At 45.9% G+C, this 24,889-nt stretch overlaps 1 protein-coding gene across 1 annotated transcript in view; it reads left to right on the top strand.

Annotated features, from left to right (window-relative positions):
• Positions 1-24,889, top strand: part of depdc5 (DEP domain containing 5, GATOR1 subcomplex subunit) — a 132,019-nt gene that overhangs the window by 80,033 nt on the left and 27,097 nt on the right. The window contains exons 20-24 of the mRNA XM_048611691.1: positions 877-1,032; positions 2,452-2,549; positions 10,288-10,344; positions 13,889-14,072; positions 24,598-24,758. Coding sequence (XP_048467648.1) covers positions 877-1,032; positions 2,452-2,549; positions 10,288-10,344; positions 13,889-14,072; positions 24,598-24,758 — 656 coding nt within the window. The remainder of the gene's footprint in view (positions 1-876; positions 1,033-2,451; positions 2,550-10,287; positions 10,345-13,888; positions 14,073-24,597; positions 24,759-24,889) is intronic.

The following is a 24,889-nucleotide window of genomic DNA, read 5'->3' as shown; positions in this document are numbered from 1 at the left end:
GGAATAGTTTAGGTTAGATGGGCTTCAGATTGGTTTCACAGGTCGGCACAACATCGAGGACCGAAGGGCCTGTACTGCGCTGTAATGTTCAATGTTTGATGTTCTGTGTTCTATGTTTAAAATGGATTTTCATTTAATTTTTAATTTTGGGCTTACTCTCCAGAATGCCATAAAGGAGTAATTTACTGCCACAGCATGTTGATATAGAGTGCTGCTTCTGAGGGATGAATATTGGCAGAATGCTAGAAAGATTTACTACTTATATTGAAGCAGCGTCACAAGGTCCTTAACATCAATAGGAACATGGGTTCGCATCCTTGGTTTTGTATCTTATTCAAAACCAATCATGAGAGAAGCTGCCCCTTTGGGGACAGTGCATCCTCGATGTCAATGCTGAAGTGGGCACAAACCTGAGATGAGACTTGGGCCCGCATCTTCCTGTATTTGACAAAGAAATGCCGTCGGCTGAGCTGAGCTGGCACGGTGGCTCAGTGGTTAGCACTGCTGCCACACAGCCCCAGGGACCTGGGTTCGATTCCAGCCTCAGGCAACTATCTGAGTTTGCACGTGCTCCGGGTTCCTCCCACAGTCCAAAGATGCACAGGCTAGGTGGGATAGCCAGGGAAATGCAGGATTACAGGGATAGGTTAGAGGGGCTGGGTCTGGGTGGGATGCTGTTTGGAGGGTCGGTGCAGACTCGATGGGCCGAATGGCCTGCTTCCACGCTGTAAGAATTCAGTGAGCCAGCATTTTAAACTTGCCTTTGGATCGAATCACTTCCCTCCTTATAGTTTTGCATCTGTGTGTGTGTGTGTGTGTGTGTGTGTGTGTGTGTGGAGGGGTTGTGGTTTCTGTGACGTGGGTGTGATTGTACAGTCTGTACCTTTTCTTCACAGGTCCCTCTGGAGAAGCGATTCAAATCCACCACCAGACCAGGCAGCATATGGCTGAGCTTCAGGGAAGCAACATGCGAGATCCCACCCACTCCTCCGCAGAGCTGCTGGAGCTGGCCTACCACGAAGCAACTGGCAGGTTGGCATGCAATGCTGCAAATCATTCAGAAAGATTAACCTACATTCACAAACTAGAAGCAGACCACCCAAGCTGCCTGCAATTCTCATTCCGTTCCCTCTTTCAGCCTTGTACCATTCGTGCAAATTTATTGTACAGAATTGTTTCCTCGATTGTTATGTCGTAAAAGACCTTGGAATTTATGTAGCACCTGATGGTCCTCCCCATATCAGAAGTAACTGATTGGATGTGAATTGCAGACAGTATGGCAGTGAAGGGAATGCAGCAGTGAGATTGCACACAGAAGCTGCCACAAACAGCATTTTAGATAAATGAGCAGTTTGTCTCATTTCTATGGTGGTACCTTAGAGAAGAAATTGGAGAGGTTCCATCTTTGTCCCCTTAAGGTGGAGCTTTTATGTCTCATTTCAATCACAGTGCCTGTGAAAATGCAGCATTCCCTCAGTACCTCCACTGGAGTATGTCGATTAGAGGCTTCAATCCCCTCAAAACAATCTGCAATATTTTATAAAGCTGTGTCTCCAGTAAAGGGTTTGCCTGATCATTCTCGTGCGTCCCAGACTGCTTCACGGTCCGCCTGGGTCATTCAGCTGGGAATCAGAGTTCACCCGTATATCACAAATGCTCGTTTATAACCAGTGAAGAGGACATTCATCCTGCACTGTCCTGTCTGTCACTGGCCTTCGACCCCAGGTTAGACCTGTACGAACTGCCCTCATGTTGGGGACGGGCAGGTAGATGTTTTGTAACACCGTTACCATATCAGATGGTGTTGGACCAATACATTTTCCTGCTTTGTGATGTAACTGAAGCAGAACTTCATGTTGCCACAAGATGGGCAGCTAAATCCAATGGCTGTTAGACAGGAGCAATGTACAGGAATACAATAACAAGCAATGGGTAAGAAACATAGTCAGAACACTGATTTCACCCGTGAATATTTTCAATAAGTCTGTCCTAAGTTGCAGTTGCAGTTGCAGTCTTATATTAATGCATAATTAATGTAAGATTTGGCAACTCATTCCTTCTAAATCAGGTTTAATTTTGAATTAATAACTTTGACATTAAATAGTACAGTGCCTTTTTCCATCCCCCCCCACCACCTCACCACCTCACTGTGGGGGGAGGAATAATTCCTGATTTATCCGTTCCTGGAGTTAGTGTGATCAGCGTGACCTGTAACATTCTGAATCTTGGCTGAAAAACCGGCAAGCGTGTGCTGCCTTGTCACTTTTGTCCTTCACCTCTCCGGGAATTTTTAATCGCAACCTGTCTTCCATCTGGCAGGGCTCTTGTGACTTTGATTAAAATGAAGGAGCGAACTATAATGCAGGTTCCAGTTGTGCTATTCAGCAGCATTTGGGTTTCTGCTGCTTATTATAATGCATGTCTGGTTTCTCTCGCCCCCCATCCCCCCAGACGGAGTGCTGCCAGGCAGGCAGCTGATAACGTATCATTCCTGGGCTGTACAGGAACCGAGGAGTTTGCCACCAGTCCTGCCAGCAACCACAGTGCAGGTAAATTTGTGCAAGGCCTGGGAGTGTTCGCTTTTGGTTCCGTTGTTATGTTAATTTCAGAAACAGTTTCATGTTCCCTTGCTGAGTTCAGTCACAGTAATCTATAGAACGATTTCAAAAATAATTAAAATTCTCGTTTTGAAATCTTTTGTTGTCAAAATACATATGACAAAATATTGAGGGGGACACTGAAATAAAAAATAAAGAATGCTGAAAATACTCAGCAAGTCAGGAAACAGCAGCAGAGAGAACCATAATTAATGTTTCACTTAGATGACCTTTGAATAGGAGAAAGTTTTTAGGATGTAAAAGTTTATCAGCAAGTATAGAGGTAGCAAAGAAGGGATGTGGGAGGAAACAGCAAAAGGAAAGGTCTCTAGTAAGGTGAATGATAGGACAGATTAAATGACAAAAGGCATTTGCAAACAAAAAGACCATGTCCACTCATTATGCCTTTTTCAACTAAACAAAACCTTGAGCAAACAGCCATTCTTTGGTGCATTCACCATGCAACACCTGGACCAGTCTGAGCTGACTTAGACCTTTTGAGTATAGGAGTTGGGACATCATGTTGAGGTCATACAGGACGTTTGTGAGGCCTGACAGTCTGAACTATATTTTAATGTGAGCAATATGACAGGTAAGGCCGATGAACTTAGAGCTTGGTTTAATACATATAACTAAGATGCTGTAGCTATTAGGGAGACTTAGTTGAGAGAGAGGCGAGACTGGCAGTTTATCGTTTCGGGCAAGCGAGAGAGATGTAAAAGAGGTGGGGGTGTTGCATTCCTGATTAGGGAGAATATTGTAGCTGTACTGAGGGAGGAAACCTTGTTCAGCTCATCCAGTGAGGCCATATGGATAGAGCTCAGGAATAGGGAGAGTGCAGTCACTTTGGTGGGGTTGTACTACGCACCTCCCAAAAGCCAGCAGGAGGTTGAGGAACAGATATGTGGAAAGATTAGGGAAAAATGTGGAAGCATTAGAGTTGCTATGTCGGATGATTTTAACTTTGCCTGTATTAACTGGGACTCCCTTAGTGTCAGTGGGGGGGAGTTTATTATGTGCATCCAAGTGGGATTCTTGAAGCAACATGTTAATAGGGAAAGGGCCATAGAATACCAGGTATTAGGGAATGAGCCTGACCAGGTGAGAGGCCTAGTGGAATCATCACTGGACTGTTAATCCAGAGATCCAGGGAATGTTGTGGGTACCCAGGTTCAAATTCCAAATGGTGAATTTGAATTCAGTTTAAAGAAAATCTGGAATAAAGGGTCTAATGATTGTCATTAAAAACCTATCTGTTCATTAATGTTCTTTAGGGAGGAAAACTGCTATCCTTACCTGGTCTGGTCTACATGTGACTCCAGACTCTCAGCAATGTGGTTGACTCTCAATGCCTTCTAGGCAATTAGGGATGGGCAATAAATGCTGGTCCAGCCAGCGACACCCTCATTCCCTCAGTGAATTTTGAAAAAAGGCGATTGAGCATTTTGGGAACAGTGACCGTAATTCCATAAGTTTTAAGCTATTTGTGGATAAGGATGAGTAGTCCTCGGGGAATGCTAACTACGACAACATTAAGGAGGAACTGGGAAACGTAGATTGGGGACGGCTGTTTGAGGGTAAATCCACATGAGGGAATCCTTTAAAGACCAATTGATTAGAGCTCAGGACCAGCATGTTCTTGTAAAAATGCAGGATAAGGACGGCAAGATTCTGGTACCCTGGATGTCAAAGGAAATTGCGAGCTTAGTCAAAAAGGAATGGGAGGCATATGTAAGGTCTGGGAAACTGACAACAGGCAAATCGCTGGAAGAATACAAAGAAAACAGGAAAGAATTTGAACAAGGAGGTAGGAGGGCTAAAAGGGGCCATAAAATGTCCTCAGCAAACAGGATTAAGGAAAATACCAAGGTGTTTTATGCATGTATAAGGAGCAAGAGAGTAGCTGGGGAAAAGGTAGGTCCACTTAAGTACAAAGGAGGGATTTTATGCGTGGAGCTAGAGGAAGTGAGTGAGGTTCTTCATGAATAGTTTGCATCCGAATTCACAAAGGAGAAGGACATGATGGGCAGTCAGTCTAGAGAGGGGTAGGTTGATATCCTAGGACATGTCAGTATAAAAAAGGTGGCAGTTTTGGGTGTTTTGAAAAGCATTGCTATAGACAAGTCCCCAGGACCTGAGGAGATCAATCCCAGAATACTGAGGGAGACAGGGAATAAATTGATGCACTTTGTACAAAATCTTTGTATCCTCTTCAGCCACAGAAGAGGTCCTCGAGGACTGGAGAATAGCCAGTTTTATTCCTTTGTTTATGAAGGGCAATAGGGATAATCTGGGAAATTAGAGGCCAATGAGCCTTACATCAGTGGCAGTGAAATTATTGGAGAAGATTCTTAAGGACAGGATTTAGTCACATTTGGAGAAATATGGACTTCACAGCAATAGGCAGTGTGGCTTTGTGTGAGAGTGTTTTTGGAGGAAGTGGCAAAGATGGATTGGATGTTGTCTACATGGACTTTACCAAGGGCTTTGACAAGGTTCCTTGTAGCAAGTTAATATAGAAGTTGAAGTCACATGGGACCCACGGTGAGCTTGTAAGATGGATACAGAACTGGGCTTGGTCATAGAAGACAGTAGTGATGGAAGGTGTTTTTCTGACTGTAGATCTGTGAGCAGTGGTGTTCCACAGGGAGCAGTGCCAGGATCCCTATTGTTTGTAATATACGTAAATTATGTGGAGGAGAATGTAGGTGGCTTGATTAGTAAAATTGTGGACGATGTAAAGTTTGGGGGAGCTGTGAATAGTCAGGAAGATTGCTAGAGCCTACAGCAGGATATAGGTAGGCTGGAGATGTACATGGACAAATGGCAGGTGGAGTTTAATCTGGAGAATTGCGAGGTGATGGATTTTGGAAGATCTAATGCTGGAGGGAGTTATGCAGTAAATGACAGAATGCTTAGAAGCATTAATACAGATAGGGATCTCGGTGTACAGGTCCATAATTCCCTGAAAGTGGCAACAGAAATGGATATGATGGTCAAGAAGGCATATAGCATGCTTGCCTTCATCATTCAGGGCATAGAGTATGAAAATTGGCAAGTCATTTTGCTGCTGTATAGACCTTGAGTGAGGTCACATTTGGAATATTGCATACAATTCTGGTCGCCACACTATCACAAGAGGAGGAATGGACAGGTTTACCATGGCCACAGTCAAACAGGATGCCATTTCTGACAAGGAGAGAAGTCTCTTCGATACTTGAGTTGGACAGAGCAGTTCATGGCATGGTAGGAAAGATGGGCCTGAGTTTGAGAGACGATAATGTGTTCAAGAACTTTGGAGAGGAAAAGAAGGCCTTACTTAAATCTCAAGACACCAGAGTGATTGTGTGCTTGTACCTGTGATGTATTGAGTTGGCTGATCTCTCAATGGGCAGTGAGCTGAGGGGAAGAGGATGAGTTCCTGCACCTGATCACCACCCAGTGGAGCCTGTTGGAAGTATCTGGATCTTGGCTGAGGATGGGATTCCTATCTTAATAATAAGCTCTCCCACACCTGAGTCGCCTGTCAATACTTTGCTGTTCTGCTTCACAGTTTGAGAATGGCCAGTTGGGAGTGATTACTAATCAGAAGCGGGATTAAAATCCAAATAAATGAAACCGAGAAGGAAATTTGAGTTACATGTTGGTTTGAAGAGCTGGATGAAGAGGCAAAAATTTGTTTCCAAATCGCAAAAGAGATCCTTTACAAGGATTATAGTTGCGAGTTTACTTGATTGTGCCTCAGTATAGTCTGCCCTGGCCCAAGCATCCTCTGATGTTACCCACTGGGCTCCTATTAATAGGCAGTTACATAAATCTTCAAAACCAGAACCAAATCTGAAACAGAAATAGAAAACGATGGAAACAGCAGGCTGGGCAGAATCTGCAAGAAGGTGCAATGTTGCAAGCTTCCTCAGCTGCACTGAACTTTGCCAATTCCTTTACGTCCTTATTTAAAGAAGCTGGGAATCTGAGAAGTTCAGGCCTACCCTTTTCCACACACTGGCTACATTCTCCCCCATCCTGGGTTCAGATCCACTCAGACAATCTCCTCAGGAAAAAATTCCTTGAATACTTCCTGATCCCTAAACACTGTGACACAAAACTGCAGATATTTGCAACTTCAGCATTGATTCACAGTTCTCTGCTACCCACGGACATAACCCTCTCTGTCCCTGTGGAGTGTTGCGCATGCTGTTTTATTTTTGTGGCTCTGCCCATGTCCTTCATTAGCCATTACTAGTAAGAGCAGGTCTGAAGCCTGGGCAGCCTTCACTGTGGAACCATACCTCAGAGACTCAGACTTAAAATCTCTATTTTATAAGTATTGAGGATTAAGGGACGAGCCAATGGAGTTGGTGCTAATGGGTGAATAAAGAGAAACTATTTCCTCACAGTCTGGAGCAAAGAGGTCTTTACTTTTCCAGTGAGGGTGAGTGATGCCAAGAAGCACCTTTTCAGGAACAGTGGAAACCTGTAACTCGGTCCCTCAAACACATACTGCCCAGGACGTTGTGGGAAGTTAAGGAAGAAATTGCAAGGCCTCTAGCAGAGATATTTGTATCACTTACAGCCATAGGTGAGATGCCAAAGGACTGGAGGGTGGTTTATGTTGTGCCTTTATATAAGAAAGGCTGTAAGGAGAAGCCTGAGAACTACAGACCTGTGAGTTTAACATCAATGGTAGATACGTTGTTGGAGGGGATCCTGAGAGAGAGGATTTATGTGTATTTGGAGAGGCAAAGACTGATTAGGGATAGTCAGCATGATTTTGTGCGAGGGAAATCATGTCTTACTAACATGGTTCAGTTTTTTGAGGACGTGACCGAGAAGAAAGACTAGGGCAGAGTAGTAGATATTGTCTACATGGATTTTAGCAAAACCTTTGACAAGATTCTGTATGTAGACTAATTAGTAAAGTTAGATCACATGGGATTCAAGGAGAGCTTGTTAATTTGATACAAAATTGGCTGAACACCAGGAGACAGAAGGTGGTGGTGGAGGGTATTTTTTCAGACTGGAGGCCTGTAACTGGCGGTATTTCACAGGGATCGTTATTGGGTTCTTTTTTGCTTCTCATTTATATAAATGACTTGGGTGAGAATATAGGAGGCATGGTTAATAAAGTTTGCAGATGACACCAAATGTGGTGGTATGGTTGACAATGAAGAAGGTTATCTAAGTTTACAAAGTGATCTTGATCAGATTGGCCAACGGGCTGAGGAGTGGCAAATGGAGTTTAATTTGGCTAATTGTGCAGTGTTGCATTTTGGTAAAACAAACAAGGGTAGGACTTACACAGTTAATGGTAGGGCCCTGGGCAGTGCTGTCAAACAGAGAGACCGAGGGGTTCAGGTACATAGTTCTTTTGAAAGTTGTGTCACAGGTAGACAGGGTGGTTAAAAAGGTGTTTAGTATGCTTGCCTTCATTGCTCAGACCTTTAAGAATATGAGTTGGGTCATCATGTTGTTGTTGTTGTTGTTGTACAGGATGTTGGTGAGGCCATTTTTTGGAGTATTGTATCCAGTTCTGCTCACTCTGCTTTAGAAAGGATATTACTGAATTGGAGAGGGTTCAGAAAAGATTTACCAGGATGTTGCTGGGAATGGAGTGTTTGAGTTATAACGAGAGGATGGATAGGCTGGGACTTCTTTCACTAGAGCGTAGGAGATTGAGGGGTGACCTTATAGAGGTTTAAAATCATGAGGGATATAAGTAAGATGTATAGCAAAGGTCATTTCCCTAGGATGGGGGAGTTCAAAACTCGGAGGACATAGTTTAAGGTGAGTGGAGAAAGATATAAAAGGGACATGAGGGACAACTTTTTCACACAGAGAATGGTTTGTGTGTGGAATGAACTGCCAGAGGAAGTGGTAGATGCAGGTACAGTTACAACATTTAAAGACATTTGGACAGGTACACAAATAGGAAAGGTTTAGAGGGATATGGGTCAAATGTAGGAAAGTGGGACTAGTTTAGTTTGGGAAACTTGGTTGGTGTGGATGGATTGGACCAAAGGGTCTGTTTCCATGCTGTCTGACTGTATCCAGAGCAGAGAGAGAAGTATTACGTTGAGTAAAATTATGAAATGGTTACAAACCTAAGGAAGTAGACAGAGTTAAGATGCAGAGGTGCCATTACTTAATCGCCTTTTTAAAGATTTGTTCATGGGAATTGGGTGGTAGCATTTATTTGTCCAGAGGGCAGTTAAGCAAAAACCACATTGCTGTGGGTCTGGAGTCACGCAGAGGCCGGACTAGGTAAGGACAACAGTTACTTTGCCGAAAGGATCTGAGTGAATCAGAGGGGTTTTTAAGACGATCGACGGTGGCCATCATTAGGGTCGCTGTTTATTCCAGACTTTTATGGAATTCAAATTTCCACAATCTGTCATGGTGGGATTTAAACCCTTGTCCCCAGAGCATTGGCCAAGGGTTCTCTCTGAGAGAGTCGTAGAGTTGTACAACACGGAAACAGACCCTCAATCCAATGTGTCCATGCCGACCACATACCCTAAATAAATCTAGTCCCATTTGCCAGCATTAGGCCAATATCCCTCTAAACCCTTCCTATTCATATACCCATCCAGATGCCTTTTAAATGTTGTAACTGTACTGTCATGCTGAGCTTGGGAATGCACTCCACAAATTTGTCACACATGCCACCCCTGACCAAGAATGGTGGCGAGTGAGTGCAGGGCAGACCGAGGAGACTTCAGCTGAGCGAATAGTTTGCTGCTGCACCAGCCAGACATCAGGCCTGTGAGTGAAGCAGTGGTGGTCAGTCATTAATCCAACCAAGTGATCAGCAAATACTGTGAACGTCTGCACCATGTCCCGTGCAATACAGTCCCCAATTACAGGCACCTCTGCAGTAGGACTCCTCAAGGCAGCGAAAAACAGCAGTTTCTGATTTGGAGATAGTAGATATTAAGCACAATATCAGGTGGATGGTATATTTCCACAACTCTTGTGATCTTCACTAAATGCAGTCCTGTGTAAGCTAGTCCACTAGCTTCAGCGTAGTGCTGGAATCTGTCCATTGAGCGTGTTTTCAACTTGGATTCTCGTGATAGGCAGGGGGCAGGAACCAACAAATAAAGCATGTGGCTTAAAAAAGCATCCTGGTTTCAGGTGTATTACTCTACTTACAGGAGAGCAGTTACATTGAAATGCAAAAGGAAGGCTGGTTCACTGCCAGAGACTGGAAAAGTACCAAACTTGGTAAAATCGCTTCACAAATCCTGTTTGGTGACACTTTTGACTGTATCAGCTTCCTCGATGTAAACCAGATTGATTTGGTTTCCCAAACACTTCATGATGTGCTGTAGATGGTGGCCGACAGTCTTGGGACATTGGGCTTGGTGGGTTATTTTTGGTCTAGAGTTGGTCACGTTGTCTTTTTATTCATTGATGGGATGTGAGTGTTACTGGCTAGGCCTGTATTTATTACCCACTCCTAATTGCCCAAAGTGGGAGTAAGCGTCAACCACACTGTTGTCACATGTAGGCCAGACCTGGTCGGTAGAACTTGATGGCAGATTCCTTGCGTAAAAGGACATGAGTGGCCATGACCTGTTTGTAGCTGCTGGGCAGACAGCATTTTGGCAAGGTGAGCGCCCAGTGAGTTAGAAAGAGTGTTATATGCTGATGGATCAGAACTGGCTGATCATGTCTGTTTCCATTTCAGGCACCCCACTGAACCAGGCGTCGTCCTGTGAAGATCCTTCCGTCAGCCGTGATCCAAGTGAGTCCCCAACTGAATCAAGCCAGTCTAAAGAGGAGAAAAGGCAAACGATACATAGTGAAAGTACGGTGAAAGTGCCCACCAGGTCAATGTCAGCTGAAGGGTGGGGGGAGGACAGGTTCATGTCCAGGGAGAGACTGGGTAGAACATTAACCAGCTTCTCTTCTTTCAGATGTGTAGTTAACCTTCTGCCTGTTGACAGCATTTTGACCTTTAATGAAAGGAGAACTAAAAATCTGCCTTTCTCTCCCTTCCTTCCCCACAACCCCAATAGCTCTAAATAGCTAAAGAACTGAATCACTTCATACGTATGTCAGCCAAGCAGCTGCTGGCTGTATATCTGTACCACAAGATGCATTGCATCTTATTTTCAAGATGCTTTAGCAATTTTACTCTGTTTCTTTGTCCCTACCTTTCCATCTACCTATCTGATCCTTCAGCCAGGAGCATGGGTTCACCCTCACTGCCTGTACAGTGCTGCGTCTTTGGAAGCAGCAGGCCAGGCTTGACTGCCGGTCTGATTCTCTGCTGCCTGTGGGAGTTGGACCAGGCCTGTACCCACTGTCTCCCAGCTCAGCGTAGCCAGGATCAGGGAGGGATTAGATGGTAGCCACTGGCTACCTCACTGCACTCCTCAGGTTAGTGGGTCTTGTCCAAACCCACACCAATCTCAGTATCTTATTCAGTAGAATAGCAGTTTGTCTTTTTACTGACTGCACTTCCAGTGCCTTTTAATGTTGGACACATAGGGGCAGCTCAGTGGTTAGCACTGCTGTCTCACAGCACCAGGGACCCGGGTTCGATTTCACCCTCGGGCAACTGTCTGTGTGGAGTTTGCACATTTTCCCTGTGTCTGCATGGGTTTCCTCCGGGTGCTCTGGTTTCCTCCCACAGTCCAAAGATGTGCAGGTTAGGTGGATTGGCCGTGCTAAATTGCTCGTAGTGTTCAAGGATGTGCAGGATTAGCTGTGGAAATTAAGGCTTACAGGGACGGGGTGAGCCTGGATGTGATGCTGTTTGGAGGGTTGGTGTGGACTCGATGGGCTGAATAGCCTGCTTCCACACTGTGGGGATTCTAAGATTCTAGATTTATTTGCTGATGTGATGTTTCCCCTTCAGTTATGCTCACACTCTCTGGCCTAACGGTGTCTTTAAACTGAAAGCACTTTAAACTCACCGAGTGCTCCATGTGAGGTGACCATACTCTGTGCTTCGATAAGGTGCAGGTAGATAACCTGCTCATCTCAGAAAACTTTGCTTGCTATCAGACCTCCTCAGTATTGTAACAATGTGTTTAATGTTTGTTGGGCTGGTGTGGTATGGATGATGTTACATAATCAGTAGAACACTGTGTACTGTAAGGTCCAGTTAAAAACATCTTCCAGACTCCCATCAGCTGTAAGTTGGTATTTCACTGTTTTGATCCATACCTTGATACCATTCCTCCATGCCCTCCAGTTTATTTTGAACCTACATCCCACCCTCCCCACAGAGCTTAGCTCTTCTTTTGCACATCTTGCCAACTGACTCTAAAATCCAGCCCTAACCCTGCATACTTGTCCTAGTTTGTTCTGTGTAATCCAAGTTGATACCCAAAACCAAGCTAGAGATTACTGGGGATGGCGAGCGGTTCCCAGATTGAGGTGACACCCTCTGATGCGAGCTTTGAATTCCAGTCTACTGCTACCATTCGCACGCATGAAGGGAAGATGCTGGTCTAGCGATTATAGCCACGGCCCAGTGAGTGAGATGCTGCCCGCTTCAGCACTTGCAGCACCCAGACCAGCAGCCTCAGGCTTCAATCTCTCGTCTGTGCCGAGTGCATGGTGCTCAGCCAGATCTAACATTGGGGGAGCTGGAAAAGGGTCCTATTATTGCTCTGCTCAGCGTAGAGGTCAGAATTCTCACCCATACGGTGTATTCAGCTCAGCATTAACATAACCCAGAGAAGACTGGGGGGAACAAACCCAGAAAGTGAAAATTGATGCTCTATGTGTTAACTTTCCAAATAAATTGACTGCAGGATAAAATGTCTGGTCATCTTGGTTGTCACGTTCTATCTTTTTAAGACCCGAAAGTCATTAAAACATGTCGACAATGTTTTTATTCATTTGCACCACCTTAATCATGGTGCTTTAGCACTGTAGATGGAAAGATGCATAGATCCTTCAGTGGCCTGACAGGGAATTGGAGGTTAATATGAAGGCCCCATATCTCACTGTGTTTCCGCCCAAGACAGCAACCTGGGGAGGGGGGCAGACTTCAATTAGGCTATAGTTCAGGGTTGATGGAGGGGAAAGAAACAAACTGAACCTTCCTGCTCCTCTGATGCTGCTTGGCCTGCTGTGTTCATCCAGCTCTACACCTTGTTATCTCAGATTCTCCAGCATCTGCAGTTCCTACTATCTCTGGGACTATAAGCCACTGGCTGCTGCTGAGCAATGTGCATGTGTATGTATCAGTCTAGGGGAGAGTTAGACTGGTTCTCCTGTTAACGCTGGCTGCCCAGACTCACTGGGCTGAGTTATTAGAGGGATGTTTGTGTCCATGTGAGAACACCTTGTGGAAAGGAAGAGAGAGAATCAAAACGATTAAAAAGTGCACTTGGTCAGACTATCACTGCATGTAATCCAACTAATGAAAGCCATAAGCAATAGCAGTTCTCTGATGTACTAACTGTTAGTTGTAACTGGTTATTTTTCTAGTCAGAGCAACACCTGATATCACTACAGCTAACTATTGAGTATAATCCTGTTATACACAGAGCAGGGTGCCTTGTATCTGTGCCTATTTTGTTTCACATATTAACATTTATGTGTCTGATACCACTTATCTGCTGCAGCTAGGAACCCTCGCCAGTACCCCTACAGTGAACAAGCTTGGAAAAGGTTCCAGCTGCTTGCTGGCATAGCAGTAGAAGTAAAACAGTATTTACTGAATGTTTCAGGATTTAATGCTGGATTGACTTTGTTTTCCACTTTTTGATTTGTACTTTCTGTGTGCCTGTTCTCTCCGCTTTGAAACATAACCAGCATGATGTGTCATTGTGACCCATTCCCCATGTGCAGTCTGTCTGTGGGATGTCTCGTATAACAGTGCAACCTCTGTATGCCTAATGACCCAATCCTACTACCTTTTTAACAATGGATGAAAAACATAATTGACAAGCAAATAATCCCTCCTGTTGTTTTGCACAGTTCACAATTAATTTATATGCTTAACAATTCCTAAGGTAACTTTTTTTTGTGTTTTGGATATCGCTGTCAAATTATGCAAATGATGTACATGCATGTTAAATTTTTAATAACAAGAATCCTTTTTTTAAACAGCTAATAATAATTTTTTTCTTTCTTCTCACTCTTCCTACATCCCTTTTTGCTCAATCAATGGCTTTAATTTTCTCCTTCCTCCCTCCCCTTCTGTCCGTTTTTCTCCCTCCCTTCCCCATTCCCTTCCTCCTCCTCCTCCACCCCCCCCCCCCCCCCCCACTTCTCATTCCTTGTCCTGGAATTCGGTGTCCGTATGATTTTCTGACGCGCTGAAGTTCTGATGCTGTCTGCTCCTCCTGTAGTGCCCAGTTTCTGTTGCACAGTGGGTGTTGACTGGAAGTCGCTCACCACACCTGCCTGCTTGCCACTCACCACAGACTACTTCCCAGACCGGCAGAGCCTTCAGAATGACTACACAGAGGGCTGCTACGATCTCCTCCCTGAAACTGAAGTCGACAGGTCTGTCACACTCATCATTAACCGTGAATTAATTGAGGTATATATGATGCTAAAGGGGGTTGACAAAGCAAAGGTAGGGAGGATGCTTCCCCTCCTAAGGGATGACAGACTTAAATCTGAGATGAGGAGGAAATACTTGTCTCAAAGGGTCCTGAATCTGTGGGAATTTACTACTCCAGACTTGGGTGGATGCTGGGACTCTTTTAGGGAGGAGAGAGCCCGATTTTTAATTGGGAATGGGATGAAGGGATATGGAAAGTGGGCAGGAAAGTGGAGTTTGAGGCCAAGATGAGTTCACCCATGGTGGTATTCAGTGGTGACACAGGCTCCAGGGCCTGAATGGCCTGCTCTTCGTTCTTATCGCCTTATGTAGAGATTAGACTTTGGGCTGCCAGCAGTTTCCAGGTAGACACAAGTAGGATGAAGGTGAGGCAGGGAATGAGGTTGTGTGAGGGTGAGCTGTGGGTTGGACAAAATAGACACAGTAATGAACTACTCTCACAATTCTCACTCGCTCCTCATTCCACTGGATTATATTTGCTTTATTTTTTTTTTAAAGATGGTTTTAGACTTTTTTTTAAACTGATAGTCTGTTAATTAGTTGTTAATCGATGTGACCTGATGTATGAATGTTCACAATTGATTGGAGTGGGCCCTGTGCCCAGTGGAGTTTGAACCAGTTGCTGACTAACCGACAGCTCTAGTTCTGTCCAGCAGGTGGCAGTGTTTTTCTACCATGTATCCATCCCCGCAGCAAATGGAGGCAGAATTTCAGGATGCATTAATGCTTCCCTGAAATTCCTACATTTAGTTTCGCCCGTGTGTGTGTGTGACTTAGATGTTTCCAGTGCCGGGGTTTCGAGACAACGATGCAAGGAAGAGAGTGCTGTTAATTCACCAGGTTTGGTTGTGGCATGTTGAAACGCCAGTTATTTTGGTGAATGAGGACAGTTTATAAACTGACGTTTCGGGCCTAGACCCTTCATCAGAAATCCCGAAACGTCAGCCTTCCTGCTCCTATGATGCTGCTTGGCCTGCTGCGTTCATCCAGCCCTGCACCTTGTTGTCTCGCATTCTCCAGCATCTGCAGTTCCTACTATCTCTGATCCAGTTTATAAACTGTCTTTTACATTGAAATCATTCCATCGTGATTCTGGGTCAGCATTTTGCTTTGTGCTCCTTTTCAGTCCATGTGCCTTTACTGCAGTACCAGAGCCATTACCTTTTATTGGAACGTTGGCTAATTATCCTCCTGCCAGTTGCACTCTGACCCTGGTACCCTACAATTTTCTGAATTCACCTTTAAGTAAGTTGTATTTTGCAAAGCAATGGGATTCACTGGAGCTTTGGCGTCAGTAGATGGGACATTGACATGCGAGAATATATTGAGCTTAAAATAACAGCATGGGCTAATGCTGGGGAGGCTAAAGTTCACACTGGCTTTCCCCTGACCTTTTAAACAGCTCAGGAGTTGCAAGGAGTCCTAGTGTGCAATGGGAGGCCACGTTTCCTGAGCCCAGTCATTTGTATTCTGCAAGGTTAACGCAGTGCTCTCATCCTATAGGGTTACTGATTTAATCAGTATAAAAATGCACACAGTATTCACAATGTTATTCTGCTTGGCTTTTCATTGTGAATCACTTAAGGGGCGGTAGCTGAGTGGAGCTGCCCTGGTTCTCTGAATGCAGACACCACCTGTTTTCTTTAAGAAAAACATTTAAAAATGGGGAATTCTTCCTTGATTTATAAGGAGGTTGTTATATTTGCTCCTTGGGTATGAGCATCACCAGTATTTATTGCCTATCTTGCCCCTGAGGATATGATGGGGAGCCACCTTCTTAAATCGCTGCAGCCTGTTTGGTGTAGGTGCATCTACACTGCTGTTAGAAAGGGATTTCCAGAATGTTAGCCCAGCAATGGTGAGTGTCCAACTCTGGATGGTGAGTAGCTTGGAGGGGAACTTGTTTTCCCTTGTATCTGCTGCCCTTGTCCTTCTAGCTGCTAGAGATTGTAGGTTTGGAAGGTGGTGTCGAGGGATCCTTGGTGAATTGCTGCTGTGCGTCTTTTAGTTGGTACACACTACCCCCATGGTGAATTGGCGTTGGAGTGTGTGAATGTTGAAGCTGATGGATGAAGTTCCAATCAAGCGAGCAGTTTTGTCCTGGACAGTGTTGAGCTTCAGGAGTGTTATTGGAGTAGCACGCACACAGGCAAGTGTTGTCAACCCCTGCTTGTGCCTTTTAGATGACAGACAGACTTTGGGGAGTCAGCTGGTGAGTTACTTGCTGCAGTATTCCTTGCCTGTGACTTGCTCCTGTAGCCACTTATTTATACAGCAAGTTCAGTTCAATTCTGGTCAGTGGTAACCCCCAGGATGTTGATAGTGTGGTTTCAGTGATGGTGATGGCATTGAATATCTCAGGGCAACGGTTAGGTTCTCCCTTGTTGGACAGGGTCATTGACCTTGTACTTGTGAGGAGTGAATATTACTTGTGACTTATCGGCCCAAATCTGGATGTGATTACTGTTTTTATTCATTCATCGAATGTGGGTATCGCTGGCTGGCCAGCATTTATTGCCTATCCCTAGATGCTCTTGAGAAGGTAATGGTGAGCTGCCTTCATGAACCGCTGCAGTCCTCCTGCTGTAGGTTGACCCACAATGCCCTTAGGGAGGGAATTCCAGGATTTTGACCCAGTGACAGTGAAGGAACGGTGATATATTTCTAAGTCAGGATGGTGAGTGGCTTGGAGGGGAACTTGGAGGTGGTGGTGTTCCCATGTATCTGCTGCTCTTGTCCTTCTAGATGGAAGTGGTCGCGGGTTTGGAAGGTACTGTCTGCGGATCTTTTGTGAATTTCTGCAGTGCATCTTGTAGATAGTACACACTGCTGCTACTGAGCGTCGGTGATGGAGGGAGTGGATGCTTGTGGATGTGGTGCCAATCAAGCGGCTGTTTTGTCCTGGACAGTGTCAAGCTTCTTGAATGTTGTTGGGGCTGCACCCATCCAGGCAAGTGGGGATTATTCCATCAGACTCCTGACTTCTGCCATGTAGATGATGGACAGGCTTTGGGAAATCAGGAGGTGAGTTACTGACCATAGTGTTCCTAACCTCTGACCAGCTCTTGTAGCCACTCTGTTAAAGTGGTGAGCCCAGTTGAGTTTCTGGTCAAAGGTAACCTCCAGGATGTTGATAGTGAGAGATTCAATGATGGTAACACCATTGAATGTGAAGGGGCAGTGGTTAGATTGTCTCTTACTGGAAATGGTCATCACCCGGCATTTGTGTGGCAGGAATGTCAAGAGCTTGCTGCATTTGAAAATGGACAGCTTCAGTGTCTGAACATTGTGCAATCATCGGTGAGCATCCACACTTCTAGTCATAGAGTCACGGAAACAGATCCCTCGGTCCAACTCATCCATGCTGACCTAGTTTCTCAAATTAAACTAGTCCCACTTGCCTGCACTTGGCCCGTATCCTTCTAAACAGTTCCTATTGGTGGACAAATCACCCGGACCAGATGACCTACACCCCAGAGTTCTAAAGGAGATAGCTGAAGAGATAGTGGAAGCGTTAATGGTGATCTTTCAGGAATCGCTAGAGTCAGGGAGGGTCCCAGAGGACTGGAAAATCACTAACGTGACACCCCTGTTTAAAAAGGGAGTAAGGCAAAAGATGGAAAATTACAGGTCGATTAGCCTAACCTCAGTCGTGGCTAAGATTTTGGAGATCATTGTAAAGGATGAGATTTCTGAATATTTGGAAGTATATGGTAAAATACGGCAAAGTCAACATGGTTTCATCAAGGGGAGGTCATGCCTGACACATCTACTAGAATTCTTTGAGGAAGTAACAAGCAGGGTAGACCAAGGAGAGCCAATGGATGTTATTTACCTGGACTTCAAGAAGGCCTTTGACAAGGTGCCACACAGGAGGCTGCTGAGTAAGATAAGGGCCCATAGTGTTCGAGGCAAGGTGCTATCGTGGATAGAAGATTGGCTGTCTGGCAGAAAGCAGAAAGTTGGGATAAAGGGGTCTTTCTCAGGATGGCAGCCGGTGACAAGTGGTGTTCCACAAGGGTCAGTGCTGGGACCATAACTTTTCACTTTATACATTAATGGTCTAGAGGAAGGAACTGTGGGCATTCTGGCTAAGTTTGCAGACGATACAAAGATAGGTGGAGGGACTGGTAGTATTGAGGAGGTGGCGAGTCTGCAGAAGGATTTGGACAGGTTAGGAGAGCAGGCAAAGAAGTGGCAGATGGAGTACAATGTGGGAAAGTATGAGGTCATGCACTTTGGTAAGAAGAATAAAAGCATGGACTATTTTCTAAATGGGGAGAAAATTGGGAAGTCTGAAGTGCAAAGAGACTTGGGAGTTCTGGTCCAGGATTCTCTCAAGGTAAACTTGCAGGTTGAGTCAATAGTCAGGAAGGCAAATGCAATGTTGGCATTTATTTTGAAAAGATTTGAATATAAAAGCAGGAATGTACTACAGAGGCTTTATAAGGCTCTGGTCAGGCCACATTTGGAGTATTGTGTGCAGTTTTGAGCCCCGTATCCCAGGAAGTATGTACTGGCTCTGGAGCGGGTTCAGAGGAGGGTCATGAGAATGGTCCCAGAATGGAAAGCTTAACATATGAGGAACGTTTGAGGACTCTGGGTCTGTACTCATTGGAGTTTAGAAGGATGAGGGGGGATCTAATTGAAACTTACAGAATACTGAATGGCCTGGACAAAGTGAATGTTGGGAAGATGCTTCCATTGGTAGGAGAGAATAGGACCCGAGGGCACAGCCTTAGAGTAAAGGGAAGACCTTTTAGAATGGAGATAAGGAGAAACTTCTTCAGCCAGAGAGTGGTGAATCTATGGAACTCACTGCCACAGAAGGCTGTGGAGGCCAGGTCATTGAGTACATTTAAGACTGAGATAGATAGGTTCTCGATTATCAAGGGGATCAAGGGTTATGGGGAGAAAGCAGGAGAATGGGGTTGAGGAACTTATCAGCCATGACTGAATGGCGGAGCAGACTTGATGGGCCGAATGGCCTAATTTCAGCTCCTATGTCTTATGGTGTTATTCATGTACCTGTCAAATGTCTTTTTAATGTTGTCACGTACCTGCATCTATCACTTTTTCTCTGGCAGTTCATTTTATATACAAACCACCCTCTGTGAAAAAGTTGTCCCTCAGGCCCTTTTAAATCTTTCACCTCTCGCCTTAAAAATACACACTCTAGTTTTGAACTCCCCTAACCTAGGGAAGAGACACCTGCCATTCACCTTATCTATGCCCCTGATGATTATATAAACCTCTATAAGATCACCCCTCAATCTCCTATGCTCCCGTGAAAAAAGTCCCAGCCTATCTAGCCTACTTTTACAACTCAAACCCTCCATTCCCAGCAACATCTGGCAAATTTTTTCTGAACCCTCTCCAACTTAATAACATCTTCCTTTAGCTGGGCAACCAGAACTGTACATAGTACTCCAAAGGTGGCCTCACCAAAGTCCTGTACAATCTTAACATGATGCCCCAACTCCAGTACTCAATGGTCTGAGCAATGAAGACAATTGTGCCAAATGCCGCCTTAACCACCCTGTCTACCTGTGAGGGCAGGAGCTGAGTGACCCTGGCAGAACCCAGACTGGGCATTGCTGAGCAGGTGCTGCTTGATAGCACTGTTGATGACACCTTCCATCACTTTACTGATGACTGAGAGTAGACTGATGGGGCGGTAATTGGCCAGGTTGGATTTGTCCTGTTTTTTGTGTGCACGACACACCTGGGCAATTTTCCCCATTGTCAGGTAAATGCTAGTGTTATAACTGTACTGGAAGAGCTTGGCTAGGGGAGCAGCAAGTTCTGGGACACAAGTTTTCTGTACTATTGCCGGGCCCAAACCCTTTACAGCATCCAGTGCCTCCAACCGTTTCTTGATATCACATGGATGGAATTGAATTAGCTGAAGGCTGGTAAAGGTGATGCTGGGGGTCCTGAGAAGAAGGCCGAGATGGAGCATCCATTTGGTACTTGTGGAAGATGGCTGTAAATGCCTTGTCCCCAGTACCATTGGATTTGGAGATGTTCGTAAAACCACTCCGTCCCATTTCTTTTTTCTTTCTAACTGTTCACCGTCATTGAGAAGTTGGTGCGCTGGCATTGCACATTGTTGCTCTGATCTGTTTGTTTTACAATTGATTCGCCCTGTCTCCACATGCTGTTTCCATTGTGGGTGAGTAGTCCTGTGTTGTCGTGATTGACTCTCGTTTTTAGCTGTGCCCGATGCTGCTCCTGGCATGCCCTCCTACACTGTTCATTGAATGGGGCTCGATGCCCAGCTGGATCAGTCTGGCTTCCAGCCTATGTAACACACAGTACCAAGTGACCCACAACATGATAATGGAGTTGTGGGGTGGGGAGTGGTATCTTCAATGTGAAGATGGAATTTCTTCATGGGGACTGTACAGTAGTCACTCCTAACAATCCTGTCATGGTCCGATGGATCTGTGGCAGGTAGATGGGTGAGGATGACGTTGACTATGTTTTGTTCCCCACACTGGATCCCCCAGCCCCTGCCACAAGTCCAGATATTTTCTGGCAACTCTGTCTTTGAAGGCTTGGCCAGTTCAGTAAGTGATGGTGCTACCGAGCCACTCTTCACAGAATTGTTACAGCACAAGGGGAGGTTATTTGGCGCATTGAGCCTGCGTCCTCAGTTTTGCTAAAGGCTGTTGGAGACCCCCACCTACATTCTCAGTGAGTCACTGTTGCTGAACTGTGTTGTCAGATTTATTTGTCAGATTTCTCACTCGTGACCTTTGTTACCTGGTTACCAATTAATGATATGGAAGCAGGTGTGGCATGGATCGTACATCAGGTCGAAGGGCAGCAGGCCATACAAATGACAGGTACTGACCATCTCTGATGAGCAAATCCAACCATCACCTCTTGACATTCAATGGAATTACCATTGCTGACCCCTCCGAATCCTAGAGGAAGCTGAACTGGAATAGCCAGGAGCAGGTCAGAGGTTAGGAATCCTGCAGTGAGTGACTCATCTCCTGACTCCCCAAAGCCTGACCACCATCTACAAGGCACAAGTAAGGAGTGTGATGGAGGGGTGTTCCCCACTTGCCTGGATGAGTGCAGCCCCAACAACACTCAAGAAGCTTGACGCCATCCAGGACAAAGCAGCTGCTTGATTGGCACCACATCCACAAGGATCCACTCCCTCCACCAGTGTGTAGCAGTGTGTACTGTCTACAAGATGCACTGCAGAAATTCACCAAATATCCTCAGACAGCACCTTCCAAACCCTCGAGTACTTCCAACTAGAAGGACAAGGGCAGCAAATACATGGAAACAACACCATCTCCAAGTTCCCCTCCAAGCCACTTATCGTCCAGACTTGGAAATATGTCATCATTCCTTCACTGTTGCTGGGTCAAAATCCTGGAATTCCCTACCTACATCAGGTGGCCTGCAGCGGTTCAAGGTGGCAGCTCAGTACCACCTTCTCAACGGCAACTAGGGAGGGGCAATAAATGCTGACTCAACCAGAGATGTCACAGGCAATGAACATAAACTAAAAATGCAAGTAAGGTGGTTGATTCAACTAAAATCTGGGCTCCAAGCTACTTCCCAGTAGATGGGCAGACAGCCTTCCTTTAGATATTTTAACCTGCTTCCTCAGGTATGTTATCACACCCCTCTGGAGCAGGTGAGCCCAGGCCTCCTGGACTAGAGGTAGGGACACTGCCACTGTGACACAAGAGCTTCAAAAAATGAGCTTTTTATCTTAGTACCCACTACAATCACACGACGTCAAAAATGTTTCACAATGAAATACTTCGTGAAGGAAATTTGCACACAGCAAGCCCGCACAATCAATCAGATAAACCCGCTTTAAGGACGATAGTTGAGGGATAACTGTTAGGTAGGCTACCAGGAAGAATGCCCCTTTTTGTTTTGGAATAATACTGTGGGATCATTTGGGTTCAGTAAATCAGAGTAAACACCTCACCACCTCCCCCCGAGCAGTCTCAGCACAGCACCAGGCTGTCAGCCTAAGTTCCACACTCCTATCCTTGGATAGCGCCTACCCCCTCCCGTCACTGACTGGTCTGTTTGTTTCTGCCGTCGCTGGAACGTTATCGTCTTGAACCTCACTGCAAGTCCTAATGAGCCTCCCAATCGACAGCAGTGATACAGAGCTGGGCAAAGGCACACTGTTGGACAGGTTTTGAAGAGGCTTTTCAAAACGAGAGACAGGTATGGAGACGAGAGGATTGGGAAGGGGTTTACTGGAATGTGGGACAAAATTGGCGCAAAGTTTTCCCAGTGAAGATTGCTAAGGGTGAACACCCAAAGCCAAGGGTGGCACAGCGGCTCAGTGGTTAGCGCTGCTGCCTCACGGTGCCAGGGACCCAGGTTCAGTTCCACCCTCGCGTGGCTGTATGTGTGGAGTTTGTGCATTCTCCGTGTCTGCATGGGTTTCCTCCCACAGTCCAAAGATGTGCAGGCTAGGTGGGTTAGCCATGGGAAAGCAGAGTTACAGGAATAGTGTAGAGGGTCTGGGTAGGGATTCTCTTCAGAGGGTTGGTGTAGACCCGATGGGCCAAGTGGCCTGCATCCACACTGTAGGGATTCTATGATTCTAAGGGGCATGGGATGACCCAGGAAAAGCATGTGAAATGTTTTGGAAGGCAGGGTGTCAGTTAAAGGCAGGGGTAAAGGTGATGAGGGAGCAGTATGTACAGGAGTTTGACCACATTGGCGTCAGTCATACGTAGCCTTGGCAGCTGGTTCCAGGGGTATCGGGTCTTGGATCACAAGCGGTGATGAGTATTTCATCTAAGGATGCAGTCACGGGGAGGAGGTGGGTGTCATTACACATTCCGAAGCCAACACAGTCTTTGCAATGATGTGGATTTACAGATTTGAACAGCTCACTGAGGTCACACACTGGATCAAGGTAAGCGAGCATCATGGGAGCAAAAGAGAAGCCAACATTTCGGAGGAGGTCCTCTTCAGAATTGGTGGGTGATCCCATGGTGGGGGGCGGATTTGGGGCTGATTCGGTGGCGGGTGATTCAGTGGGTGGGAGGGGTAGAGGGCAGCATGAAAAGAAGGCAAACCCTTCCAACATTCATTCAGCCTGTGAGAGTGAAAACAAAGCAGCAGCAGGGATTCTGGAGGCAGTGATCAGTTCTGAGTAATCAGATGGAAGCCTGTGAGTTGACTTTGACAAAATACGATGGGATAGTCCCAAACCAGTTTGGGTGCGGACTGGGCTCTGAAACCTGCACGATCATACTCCGTGTTGCTGAGAGCTCACGAGCTGCTTTGGGACGTTCTACCATTGGGCAGAGGGGAGCAGGACTGCCCTCGGAGGTCCATACATGGTTCAGACAGCATCAAGGGAGCTTCGATCTGCACCCACTGGCTAGTGTTGGTTCTCGGCTGCCTGGATTGGAAAAGGGTAGAACATCTCAAAGTGAAAACTTTGCAGGAGATGGAAGTGAATGTGATTAATCCTCAGTGCAGGGGCACTGGAAGGAACAAAGTGAAATTCTCAAGCTGGGTGTGACTGTACCCTACCACTGACTGACTGACCACCTCAAAGAACAGCCACAGGAGAAACTGGTCACTGTATCTTGTCTGAAACAACATGCATTGACAGCTATCATCAGACTAGTAGAAAGAAAGATCACTTTGTGCAGTAACGGGGTCTCTCTCCTGCCTGCCTAGACCCTCTTACAACAATACAGTGACCACAGAGACTACCGTCTGGGAAGTGGGTTGGATGCTGTGTCAGCCTTTGCGATGCCCAGCTAGTAGCTCAGCCGGGGTTATGTACACCACCTTCGCTGTGGCCCCCTGGGTAGTTTCCAGCCCTGAAGGTCCCGATTTAGGGTCAAGCTGATCAGAGGTGCAGCCTGGTAACAGCAGTGCAGTGCTGAGAGAGTGCAGCAGTGTTGGAGGTACCTCTCAGGATCTCCTCACAATGTGGAAGGTGGCTATATAAACGCAAGCCTGGCTTAACAGGCGGTAACAGGGCTGGTTCGGGTTGGGAGTGGGGTCTGACTGGTTTTTAGAGGGTGTCGGGGGGAGGGTCTGTCTGATTTGAGGAGGGAACCATACGCCGTCTGGTTAAACACACTATTCAGTGCTGTTGCCATGCAGTGATGCAGGAAGTTGTGCCAAATTTACAGAGTACAAAACAGGAGGGGTTGCTGAAATATAAATGGGACGGAAGCTCATCCTCTGTAATATTGCAACAGCGAGAATTCAGTTTTCCCTTAGAACAGGGATAGGCTGATAACCTAAACACTCCATTGAACAGACTGGGCAGGTTTGGGCCTGGATTCTGTTGTGGGAAGTATGTTTCCATGATGATATACAGGCTGGAGCTGGACACTTGCTACCCCATGAAGGGAATGAAGTATTTCTCACTGTTGGCCTGAAGGAGAGAGCAAAGGGGAATCATTTTTCTGACCTGTGTATCCTGCTGGTTTACAGGAGAGAGGAGGATGGACCTGTCATGACAGCCCAGCAGGTATTTGAGGAGTTTATTTGCCAGCGCCTCATGCAGGGCTATCAGATCATCGTCCAGAGCAAGAACAAGCTATCGAGTACTGCAGCCTCTGCACCGCTCAGCAGTAGCCCCCTCTACACACGAGGTAAGGAGCCTCACATTTGGTAGGTTTCTGTGTGGTGTCAGTGGAGCCTTCAGTTCCCCCTGGGTGGCCATTCGAGTTTCTCTCCTGTGTGTACCTGTGAGAGTGCGCTAGACCGACTGTGATGTGCTCAA

Source organism: Rhincodon typus, chromosome 24, assembly GCF_021869965.1.
Source record: "Rhincodon typus isolate 14 chromosome 24, sRhiTyp1.1, whole genome shotgun sequence".
NCBI classification, from domain to species: domain Eukaryota; kingdom Metazoa; phylum Chordata; class Chondrichthyes; order Orectolobiformes; family Rhincodontidae; genus Rhincodon; species Rhincodon typus.
This window is presented reverse-complemented; position numbering and strand designations above follow the sequence as displayed.